Source organism: Protopterus annectens, chromosome 4.part1 (genome assembly GCF_019279795.1).
Source record: "Protopterus annectens isolate FY-2018-M chromosome 4.part1, PAN1.0, whole genome shotgun sequence".
NCBI classification, from domain to species: domain Eukaryota; kingdom Metazoa; phylum Chordata; order Ceratodontiformes; family Protopteridae; genus Protopterus; species Protopterus annectens.
Window position 1 is genome coordinate 472300180 of NC_056734.1, and position 12746 is coordinate 472312925.

General features: G+C 38.8%; 1 protein-coding gene across 3 annotated transcripts in view; it reads right to left on the reverse strand.

Annotated features, from left to right (window-relative positions):
- TNK2 (tyrosine kinase non receptor 2) overlaps positions 1-12746 on the reverse strand; it is a 1226346-nt gene that overhangs the window by 79741 nt on the left and 1133859 nt on the right. For all 3 annotated transcript variants that reach the window (XM_044070286.1, XM_044070284.1, XM_044070285.1), the window contains one exon: positions 9534-9629. In XM_044070286.1, the coding sequence (XP_043926221.1) occupies positions 9534-9629 (96 nt within the window). The remainder of the gene's footprint in view (positions 1-9533; positions 9630-12746) is intronic.

Genomic DNA, 12746 nt, shown 5'->3' on the forward strand with positions numbered 1-12746 from the left:
GACTAACGCATTCTATATAACTGTCTATGCTGTTACTTGAAATATATGGTCTGATGAAGCGATCTTGTCGACTGCATAAGTGCTCACCATCTTTTATTAAAATTTTTTTGAGTTTTCTCTGAGAGTCTCTGTGATATTTGCAGCCTGTCGTGGTTCTGTGCTTGGTTTCCTCATACACGTCAAGCTCTGACTCCTGCCTTTTTGCCAGTGCCAAAGTCTCCAACCCATATAACAACATAGCTGGTCTCACTACCCTCTTGTAGACCTTCCCTTTCACTCTTACTGTTGCTCATCTGTCACAAATCACTCCTGACACTCTTCTCCACCCACTCCATCCTGCCTGTACTCTTCTTCACCTCTTTTCCACACTCACCATTACTATGAACTGTTGATCCCAAGTACTTAAACTCATCCACCTTTGCCACCTCTACTCCCTGCATCCTCACCATTCCTCTATCCTCCCTCTCATTCACACACATATATTCTGTCTTAGTCCCGCTGACCTTCATTACTCTTCTCTCTAGAGCATATCTCCACCTCTCCAGGGTCTCCTCCACCTGTTCCCTACTCTCACTACAGATCACAATGTCATCTGCAAACATCATAGTCCACGGGGGCTCCTGTCTGATCTCGTCTGTCAACCTGTCCATCACCATTGCAAATAAGAAAGGGCTCAGAGCTGATCCTTGATGTAATCCCACCTCCACCTTAAACGCATCCGACACTCCCACCGCAGACCTCACCACTGTCACACTACCCTCGTACATATCCTGTACCACTCTTACATACTTCTCTGACACTCCCGACATCCTCATACAATACTACAACTCCTCTCTAGGCACCCTGTCATATGCTTTCTCTAAATCCAAACAGACACACTGCAACTTCTTCTGACCTTCTCTGTACTTCTCCATCAACACTCTCAGAGCAAACATCGCATCTGTAGTGCTTTTTCCTGGCATGAAACCATACTGCTGATCACTAATCATCACCTCCCTTCTTAAATTAGCTTCCACTACTCTTTCCCATAACTTCATGCTGTGACTGATCAGTTTAATCCCTCTGTAGTTACTACAGCTCTGCACATCACCCTTATTCTTAAAAATCGGTACCAAAACACGTTTTCTCCATTCCTCAGGCATCATTTCACTTTCCAAGATTTCATTAAACAATCTAGTTAAAAACTCCACTGCCACTTCACCTAAATACTTCCATGCTTCCACAGTTATGTCATCTGGACCAACAGCCTTTCCGTTCTTCATCCTCTTCATAGCTATCCTTACTTCCTCCTTGCTAATCCATTATACTTCATGATTCACTATTCCTACATCATCCAACCTTCTCTCCCTCTCATTCTCTTCATTCATCAACCCCTCAAAGTACTCTTTCCATCTGCTCAACACACTCTCCTCACTTGTGAGTATGTTTCCCTCATTATCCTTTACCACCCTTACCTGCTGCACATCTTTACTAGTTCGGTCCCTCTGTCTAGCCAATCGGTACATTTGTATGAACGTAAATTAATATGGCAAAAAAAAAAAAGAGAAAGGTGCAGAGAGATATATCAGATTTTGAAGATCACAATGTGTTTACATGGACAAAAGAAGCACAAAGATTTCACCACAGTCATTCATGATATTTCTACCAATGAGGATTTGAATACTACTAAGAAAACACCAAATCATCTACCACTGGAACAAACTGCACCTCCCCCTTTAAGTAATGAATCTGTATATGGAACACCTAATGGAGAGATGCCAGCCAATGAGGTTATGCTTGTTCAGGAAGGAAGGGTGGAACCTGAGACAGTAGTTCGAAGGAAGATTACTTCCACTACCAATGAGCAGGTTTTCTCAGCTCTACCGTTATCCTTTCGAATACACCGGAAGGAATCCAAGGAACTTGCAGTAGAACAAGGGAATATGAAAAGAAAACAGTCATTTCAGGAGATCAATTTATACACGCTCAAAAAGATGTGGAAACCAGTCAGTGGCACTTAGTTTGGAATATTTCCAGCCGAACTTTGACTGCAGGTGAATTTAACTTGCTGAATAAAGGTTTGACTTTTATTCCCATTCAGCGGGCTGATTTAGCTGATACTCTCTTAGAACTGAGACTTTTTGTACGTAATCTGGCATTAAAGACCATGTTTCATTCAGTAAATGATTATAGTGAGATTTGCTCATTTAGAAAGCAAAGTACTTATACCCCACAGATAACCACAGCCTTAGATGCGTTTACTAAGGTCTGTGAAGACCAGATTTATGAAATGATTGGTAATACCAACAGGAAACGATGGTTTGAAAACCTTAACAGCAAAGAAAGTGAAGCACTAATGTCTAATGTCTAAAGTGAAGCACTAATGTCTAATGTGTAGACATTGTCATTAGACTGGCGGATAAGGGACGATCCGTGGTGTTATGGACAGATCCTACTATTTTAATTAAATGAATGATATGTTGAATGATGTCTCTACTTCTAGAGTAGTTGATCTAATTTATATTGAGTCAATGAAGGAAAATTATTTGAAGTCACTGAAAGATTACTTACAGGAAAACATGATAACGAAAGAATTGTTTCAATATTTTGTTGTTGAATATCCTCTAATACTGAGTTTACATGGTCTACATAAAATACATAAAGACTTCAGACACCCCCAATTTAGACCCACTGTAGTGGGGGGTGGTTGGTTAACTGAGACAATTTCAATCTATGTTGATTAAGACCTATTTTAGACAACTATGCTATAGTGTTATGTGATACTTACAGTTCCTTAATGACCTGTATAGATTTTAATCTGATGAAAGACTTTCAGGGAATGAATATATGATCACACTAGACATGACCTCCCTGTTTACTGCGATTCCTAATGATGTGCGGATTGAGTATGTACTTAATTTTCTTATTATGAACAGCTCTTACTCTCTTGAAAAAATTGATCTTATTTGTTTTTTTACCAGAACTGATATTGGAGCTGAATGTTTTTGTATTTGATGAGATATATTTACAGACCTCTGGCGTAGCTATGGGCACCTCATGTGCTAATAGCTACGCCAATTTGGTCATGCCAGAAAGGGAAAGTAGACAAGTACTGGGAGCTGTTGGTTTCAGCAAAAACTTGTTTCTATCGTTGATTTGTCGATGATCTTTTTGTACTCTGGAAAGGGGATTATTCACATCTTTGCCATTTTTTGTCTTCGCTTAATAATAGTAGTAGTTTTTTTTAATTTACCATGAAATGTTCAGTTACTAGTACTGATTTTGTGGATATTTGATTAGAGATGAGAATAAGAACATTTATTCTAGAATGCATAGGAAAGATTGCCATAGCAATTGCTATTTGCATCGTACCAGTGTGCACCCCCACTACGTTTTTCAGAAAATAGTTAATGGGCAAGCTCTTAGGACATCTAGACTTCATGACGGAGATCAGGACTTTGAGAGAGGTCTACAGTATGTTATGTCCGAGTTTTTAGAGACAGGATATAAGAAGACAGAAGTAGACCTAGCCTGTCATGTAGCTAGGGGTCATAGGAGAGGGCGTGGCAAACCATATCATTCCAAACCTGTCTCTAAATCAGAAGAGAAGAGTCTGAAAGATATAGATAACATTTCTTTTTGTATGACATACAGTACTGACAGCATGGGTTGTAGAAATATTATTAGTAAGAATTGTCAAATTTTAAAAACAGATGCAGAGATAGCTAAATTGATAGGGATGACCCCCACTTTTATCTTTAAGAATAAAAAATCCCTGAAATGTAGGCTATGCTATCCCTCAAATAGGAATATAGTGGGAGCGCCTCCATGTAATTTTACTACTAGTAAATGCAATAGTTGTGCTTATTGTAATTTCATTGATGAAATTAATATTTTTACACATCCTGAGAATGGCAAGGTATTTAGTTTTAGGGTTTCAGCCAATTGCAACACAAGAAATTTAGTCTATTTAGCATATTGTGTGACATGTTTTGCTTTTACATAGGTAAAACTAATAGACACTTAAGAGATCGTATTACAGATCACTATTATTGTGCCTGCAATGGCTTCTAGTATAGTGCTATTGGGAAACACATTATTTTAAAGGGTGATGGCCACTGGATTACATTTATACCTCTAGATGTGGTCCAAGATAGCATACATAAAGGTGACCTGATTAATGAAATTGAACGAAGAGAATTAAGATGGGTTTTGCTGTTGTCATCACACTGACGGCTAGGATTGAATGAATATGTATCTCTGAAACAGCCCTCAAGGTTATGAAGCTTAGGAAGTGATTTTTATTATTTTAAATATTTATATATATATATATATATATATATATATATATATATATATATATATACACACATTTTATGTATACTTTCATATAGATATGTTTATTTTAATATGATTTTATTACAAGTTAGAATGGATTTTTAGTTAGCATTCTCTACTTGCTATTTAAGCAGTATTGTTAGCTTGATTAGGAAATATACTGATTGGCTATTGTAGATTGAGACTAATTAATGCATTCTATTTGATTGTCTATGCTGTTATTTGAAATATATGGTCTGATGAAGTGATCTTGTTGATTGTGAAAGCGCTCACTGTCTTTTATTAAAGTTTTTTTGAGTTTTCTCTGCCAGCCTCTGTGATATTTTCAGCCTGTCGTGGTTCTGTGCTTGGTTTCTTCATGCTCAATTAGAAAGAATTGGGAGATTTTTTGAAAGTAACCCAGAGATTTTGGAGATTTTAGGGCCAGAGCCAAGCTTTGTATATGAAACAGGTAGGAATTTAAAATATTTATTCAAACATAACATTTTGCACATTATTCAAAGGGATCCAAGAGGAGGATGGTGGGAATTAGAGGTAGAAGCGCTCACTGTCTTTTATTAAAGGTTTTTTTTTTAGTTTTCTCTGCCAGCCTCTGTGATATATGCAGCCTGTCATGGTTCTGTGCTTGGTTTCCTCATACACAAGTAGAAAAAAATTGGGAGATTGTTTTTGAAAGTAACCCAGAGATTTTAGGGCCAGAGCCATGCTTTGAATATGAAACAGGTAGGAATTTAAAATATTTATTCAAACATAACATTTTGGACATCATTCCCAGGGACCCAAGAGGAGGATGGTGGGAATTAGAGGTAGAAAGAAGAGAATTGTTTTGGCAATTCAAACTTGATTCCACAGTACCTCCAGGGATCAATGAACATCTGTCAATTCTCCCTATTCTGAAATTCAAAACGCAGGTATTATAGAATGGTGTAGTACGAAGACATAGGTAATTGTACTAATCAATGTAAAGGTTTTAGAGCATATCGCATACTTTGCACAAATTAAATGGTTAGGACAAAATGGATGCAAAGAAATTAAGGACAGAGGATATTTATAGTAATTTACTTGGTATTCTATTGTTTTGAACAGCATAATTTGTATTTTATAGGATTTTTAAGATTTTGCAAGGTTAATACTTAACTTTTTTGGTAATTATTAAAATATCTTTGAGAAATTGATGTCAGTTTTTTTTAAGGGAGATGTTTTCATGCAGTCTCCTTAAAACTGTGTATATAATTTATGAATGAAATGGTTTGGTCACATGATTTTTTAATAGCAACTATTTAAACACAACATTATAATGGTATGGAGGTTCTGAGGAAGTCCCAACATTAAAAGGACGAAAGCACTTGACCTTTCATTTTATTGTTTTGCAATAAATGTTTGCTTTTAGTTCATACAACTTCATATGAGAGATTTTTTCTTTGGCACTGGATTATTGTTGCCCTACTGTGAATTTTACCTAAGTGGAGCCTTTGGTTTAGTTACAAGTTTTTGAGTGGCTTTATAGGACACGCTGTTTGTTTATTTGATATGGAGAGAAAGACATACCCCAGATGACTGAAAAAGAAGCATACTACTGCCAGTGTTCAAGAACAATGGGGCCATTCACAACTGCAGGCACTACAAAGGTATCAAATTCCTATCACACTGTATGAAAGCTCTCTGGAGAGAGTGATTGACAATCAAACACGCAGAGTAGTGGAAAGTAAGATGGGAAATGTGCGATTCAGATCAAGATGCATCATAATCAACCCAATGTTTACACTGAGAAAGATACTTGAGAAGAAGCTAGAAATGAGAATGAGGAAAAAGTCCACCTGGGCATTGTTGGACTTGGAGAAAGCATATGACAAGGTCCCAAGTAAAGGGGGTTGATGACGATGAAGGTCCCAAGAAAACTAATTTGCAGTGGTTCAAAGTCACAGAAACGTGGGCAGAATTAGTGCAACTATGTAAAAGGAGCCAACAACTCAAGTATGATCAGTGTTCAGTCTTATGGAAGGGTTCCCTGTGGAAGTGGGTGTGCATTAGGATTAATTTCTGAGCCCACTGCTGTTCAAACAGGTGATGGACTTCATTAGCAAACAGGTCAGAGAGAACAGATCAACAAAGCTGCTGCATGCAGATGAAGAGGCATTACAGGCAGACTCTGAGCAAGAACTTCAGCAAAGAGTAGGGGAATGAAATGCTAAACTGAAGGCATATGACATGAAAATGAGTACAGATAAGACACTTGTAATGGTAGCAAATGAGGGAAATCAGAAGAAGCTGAACAGGTTGACAGCTTCAAGTATCTGGGAGGGGTGGCTGAGATGGAGGGAAGTCAGAATGAGGAGGTCAAAGCTAGAATCAGAAGGGCTGCAACCAAATGGCACAGTTTCAGGGGTAGTATATGACAGAATAATAACAAAGAAACTGAAAAGTATGGTATACAAAATAGTGGTGCAACAAGTAATACTGTATGGTACAGAAACCTGAGCAGTAAAGGCAGAGCAGTTGAGGAAGTTAGAGGTGGTAGAGATGAAGTATCTGAGATGGGTGCTAGGATACACACTGCGGGACAGAAGAAATAAGGGCATAACAACAGAATCCAAAGTAGCTAGAACTGCAGAAAAGGTCAAAAAGAACAGATTACAGTGGTTTGGGTGCATGTGCCGGAAAGCAGAAGACAATCTGAAGAAGATGATTTGGGTCAGACAGGAAGAGAAGGCAAGAGGAAACAAGGGTGTCCAACAAAGAGATGGATCGATTGCGTGAGAGAAGACCTGCAACAGTCATGCATGAGTGCCGAAGAAAGTAGCAGAGTGCCATTGAATAGGGAGAGATGGCAACATGTGACACGACAGCCTGACCAAATGTAGAAAATGGGAAAAAGGGGATGATGATGATGACTTCTGACACTGAGCAGAGCAACCTTGATGATGATTGGACATGAATTTATTGCATACCTTTATGTTATACTGTAATGTTCAGAAGGTGGACTTTGGCTAAAAAGGCACAAGGGGAGAAGCAAGTACTTTGGTCGGCATGTGGAATAAGTGGAATGAAAGGTGCAGGCCATCCTTAGTGAAGTAAGCTAGGCTGTCAATCATCTTGTCTGAAGCTGACGCATACTGAATCCACCTAGAATGATGCCACACAAATAATCAATTGTTAAAGCCAATTATATTTTCTTTGTATCAGGGCATCTTTCTGACTGAAGGTAGGATTCTACTCAGGGTCTACATCCTAGCTGCATTTGGCATATGTACAGCAAGCTCCAAACCATCTATTTGTATGATCTTTATATGTCCTATGGAGATGACCACCTGGAATAATTTAAACATACATGAGCCATTAACAGGTCATAGTTAATATTTGCCATGTTGAAGGGACTATAGAATTCTCATGATGTCTTAAATCCTGACACTGGGAAAGCATCCATCACTTTGTCTTTGCCCAGCCTGAGTGTTGAGTCAGCGTGCCTGATCACAGAGGACATCGGGAAACAAAAGACTTAGTGGTGGGGAATAGTTCCAATCTGCAGCCTGGTGACTCTCTGAGTTATGTGATTTATATATGATCACATCATATGATATATACCCACATATGCCTATTTGTTTTTTTTTATATACACACTCACACATATATATATATATATATATATATATATACACACACACACACAAAACATATGTGCATGTTTATGACAAAGAGAAAATGGACAATTTCCTGAAAGTCATTCCAGCAATTCCCAATTTGGCATGGTCGACTGTGCAAACCACTCAATCATTAGTCACGGCATTCCTTTCAGATGTAATAAGTTCAGAGGAGATAATACTGAACTGTGAAACCTCTCACGAAAAAAGTGACATGCTTTACAGTGGCATTTGTAGTTTATTAGAGCAAACAGGCTTGGAGTATCTGCCTTTGAAAAGATGGCCTCCCTGAAATTGACATTTATTCTGGAAGAAGTAAGAAAGCATTAACAAAAGGGGATATAGTTATTTAACAACAATGGCTCCTATAGCACAAATCTGGACAGACTAAACAAATGAGAGAGCGAAAGACATAAAAGCTGAATGATTCAATACAACAGGCTAATAAGCCATACCAGCATGAAGAAATAAATAAGTTAAAGTGAAGTCACAGAGACAAATTTCTGAAATATTAAAGTTAAGGTGAATAGGGAACATGGGCATTAGGTATCAAATATCACATAACACTAAGATGAGGGAAACACTTGCATAGCATACTGCTGTGTCCTGAAGGTAGGTGTTCAAAACAGATCAAAATATTGCGAGCTCAGATAATTTTATGACCGTAGCAGGCAGCTAATTTCAGGTCTTGAGGCCAGGAATTGAAAATGAAAGATTACTAGTTCTTAGCTTGTTTGTAGACCATTAAAGTGCCATTAATGGTAACTCACAGTAACTTTCCTGAATTCGGAATGAACTAGAAAACCAAAGATTACTTAAAGTGGAAAAATAAATGAAAGCATACATTTTCACAATAACAAATGAAGATGTTCTACACAATCTCACAGGGAGGCAGAACCAAATTTGAACTGAAACAATGCCTTATGCCTAGAATTACAAGCTGATATGATATTCTATTTCTTTTCATTCTAACACTGGTATTACAAGCAGCACTGTGGAGAAGAGCCCTTACTGCACCCAAGATGATCCAAGTTTGATTAGCAGCACAGTTGCTGTAGGGGTCCATAGGGGAGGATGGGAGTGACTTGATGATGTCATTTCCCCATCCCAGGTGGTTGGTCAGCAGCCTAGTGTCACTGCAATAAAGCAGAGTTACAAGCCCGATGGGCTTTGTGCTGCGTAACTGGTGTGTACTTAGGAGGCTGCACATGTGCAGATGCCAGCTTGCACTGTCTAAAGGCAGTGATTGTGGAACTTGCAAGGCTGCTAATAGGTAGCGGGAAATTAGGGCACACTCCACTGTAGCAGTAGAACACTGCAAAAATGCCGTCAATCTCCTCAATGACCCTGGACGTGGGTCAGGTTAAACTCAGGAGAGTCTAAGATGGGTCTGGTAGACCCAGTGGAGAAGCAGGTGGCAGCTGATGGGGGGGTATGCAAAAAAAATGCAGTAGTATAAATAAGGGAAGATCCACAAGTCAGCAGTGTATACTGTTACAGAATGTTCTCATATTGTAGCTAACTATTTTACACAAATTTTCCTTCCTTCAAGAGCCTTTACTTGCTCAGCATTAGTACCTTTAGATACTGGATGGCCTTCTGTACACTCCAAGCATGATTCTGCAGAGCAGCCTGGCACTCTTCTGTTGTTACACCATGGACATTTTCCTGAACCTGAAAGACAGTAAGCAGATCATCTTTGTTACACTCAGCAAGGAGGTCTGTCGCACCTTTCAGCACAGTGTAAGACCAAGCTATTAATACGGAATGAACAGCTATAAATGGTGTAATCTGGCTAATCTAATAAACAACAAGAGATTGTAGACAACCTTTATACGGAGTTCTGCAATAGAAATTCTTTTTTTAAATGCATCTTACTTCAAATTACCTTAACTAACAACTTACATAGGTTTTACTAAATCAACTGCTTTACTGTGATTCATAAAACACAGTTCATTGCTATTTTATTTCTATGTGAACTAATCTTTGTGACATCAACTAAAGAATTATTTGCTAAAACATAAATGTGCTTAACATGTATGGTGTGTTTAGTCAGATAGTACTGTAGCAAGTGCTTAAGTATGTCAAAAAGTGCTACAGATTTTGGGCCACACAAACGTATTCTATAAATTCTTAAAAAGAAAAAAAATCATAAAAACAAATACATGCAAAATGGGACAATAACATAGCAATTGTTTTTAGTTAAAAGCAAATTAAATCACTACTTATAAAGTAGAGCTGTGGGAATTTCTAGGCATTAAAGGTCGCTAATGTATGGTTACTACAGTAAATCGTTAACATACAGGCTTTACTCACCAGTGAAGCTTAGCTGGTCTAACTAATTGTTTCAATGGCCATCTTCACTCTTTACAAAGGCCAGATGATCCTGCAGCAGCAAAGGTAATGATGACAGGGGGTGCAAAGATTTCATGAGAGTCTAAACCGCCTTATTGATGTAAATTTATACCAAGATTCAATACAGCATAAAAAAATGACAGAACCCCCCCCCCACCACACACACACACACACACACACACACACACACACACACTGAATGCCTAAAAATAAACATACCACACCCCTACACCTTTATGTCTCTAAATATACTTGCCCAAAGACCGCATGACAGTAGGGAAAACAATATATTTCCTTTCCCTGTCTATCACCTGATCTTGGTAACAAAAAAAGTACTCACAAGCATGTTCTCTTTCCCTAAAACAAGCACTGAAACCTGGGCCACATTCCTATAAATGAAAGATCCAACCAGACTTTCTGGAATTAAGCCACAATGAAACATATTTCATTTTGCCCCTCCTAAAGAAATATACCAACTCGGAGATCGCACTACAATAACCCAGCCACTGGGGATGCACAAGCCAGTGCATTTCTTTGTGCCAAATCCCAAGCCCGGATAAATGGGGAGGGTTGCATCAGGAAGGGCATCCGGCGTACAAATTTGCCAAATCATACATGCGGACAACAATACAGATATACAGGTGCAGATAAACGCTCTAGAGAGAAGAGGAATGAAGGTCAGCAGGACTAAGACAGAATATATGTGTGTGAATGTGAGGGAGGATAGAGGAATGGTGAGGATGCAGGGAGTAGAGGTGGCGAAGGTGGATGAGTTTAAATACTTGGGATCAACAGTTTAGAGTAATGGTGAGTGTGAAAGAGATGTGAAGAAGAGAGTACAGGCAGGATGGAGTGGGTGGAGAAGAGTGTAAGGAGTGATTTGTGACAGACGAGTACCAGTAAGAGTGAATGGGAAGGTCTACAAGAGGATAGCGAGACCAGCTATGTTATATGGGTTGGAGACAGTGGCACTGACAAAAAGGCAGGAGTCAGAGCTGGACGTGGCAGAGTTAAAGATGTTAAGATGCGTGTGACGAGGGTAGACAGGATTAGGAATAAGTATATTAGAGGGTCAGCCCAGGTTGGAAGGTTTGGAGACAAAGCCAAAGAGGTAAGATTATGTTGGTTTGGACATGTGCTGAGAAGGGATGCAGAGTATATTGGGAAAAAGATGCTAAGGATGAAGCTGCCAGGTAACAGGAAAAGAGGAAGGCCTAAGATAAGGTTTATGGATGTGGTGAGAGAGGACATGCAGGTGGTTGGTGTGACAGAGCAAGATGCAGAGGACAGGAAGAAATGGAAACAGCTGATCCGCTGTGGCGACCCCTAATGGGAGCAGCAGAAAGAAGAAGAGATTGCACTACAATGATGAAAACGGTACATTTCCCATTCAGCACTGTGAGGAAATCTCTATTCAAAATGTTCTAAGTTTCAAAACTTCAATGTTATGGTCTTGACCATTTGCAGTTCGAAGTTTTGGAACTTTGCACTTGTGAAAGGACTCCATAGGTTTACTATCAAAAAGACGAACGGAGAAGCTCTGAAGACAGTAAATCGAAAGATGGATGTTCGATTTTCCATGTTGCTGAGCATTTCATGTTCGAAAGTTCATCTCAACAAATGCATAGACTTGAAGTACTGCACAGAGATTGTGGTACAGTGTGGTTTGGGACATTCATCCCTTTCCTCACTGTAGTGCAATCTCAGAGTTGGAATATATAGTTAGTAGGGGGTTTGCTCCCCTGCAAAAACGTGATGTGAGGTGTAATAGTTTCACTTACCTGAGCTCCTATACAGACATCACAGTCTCTGTTCTGCTAAAATGTTGAATTCGTTCAACAGATTTGAAATTGTGTCCTGATGTATATTTTTGCTCTTTCCTTCGATGTTATGTATGGAAATATTTTTTTTTTTTTTTTAACAGCGACATTTTGATAGTAAACCAATCCATACAAGTATGTGTGAACTAGGGAACACAAAATGCAAACTAAACACTCAGATGAGTAGTAAAAAAGGCCATCTTTGTTTTTCCTTTGCCAGTCATATGCTAGGCACATTTACCTGCTAAGGAAGTCTGCTAAAAATTATGCTGACCACTGAAGTTAGAAAGTAGTCAAGAAGAGGCTACACTGAACTGTTATGAAAAGAATACTTTATTAGAGAGAGAATAATCTTGTGCCCTCTTGCCTACTGACACCATTACATCACAGCCATATTGTCTATTCTGATCCAGACTGACCCTGGTTGAAAGCAGCACTAAAAAGATTCCAGTGCCCTATATTAAATACATGTGAAAACACTTGTCCTGCAGAGTCTTGGAATAGGCTGCCCATGCATAATCCAAAGCATCTTCTGAAGAAGATGATTTTCTTTGCTAAAAAGTGTGCTGCCAATGGAATTCCCTATTTACTAAGTTGCACAGAAGTCACAACTGCT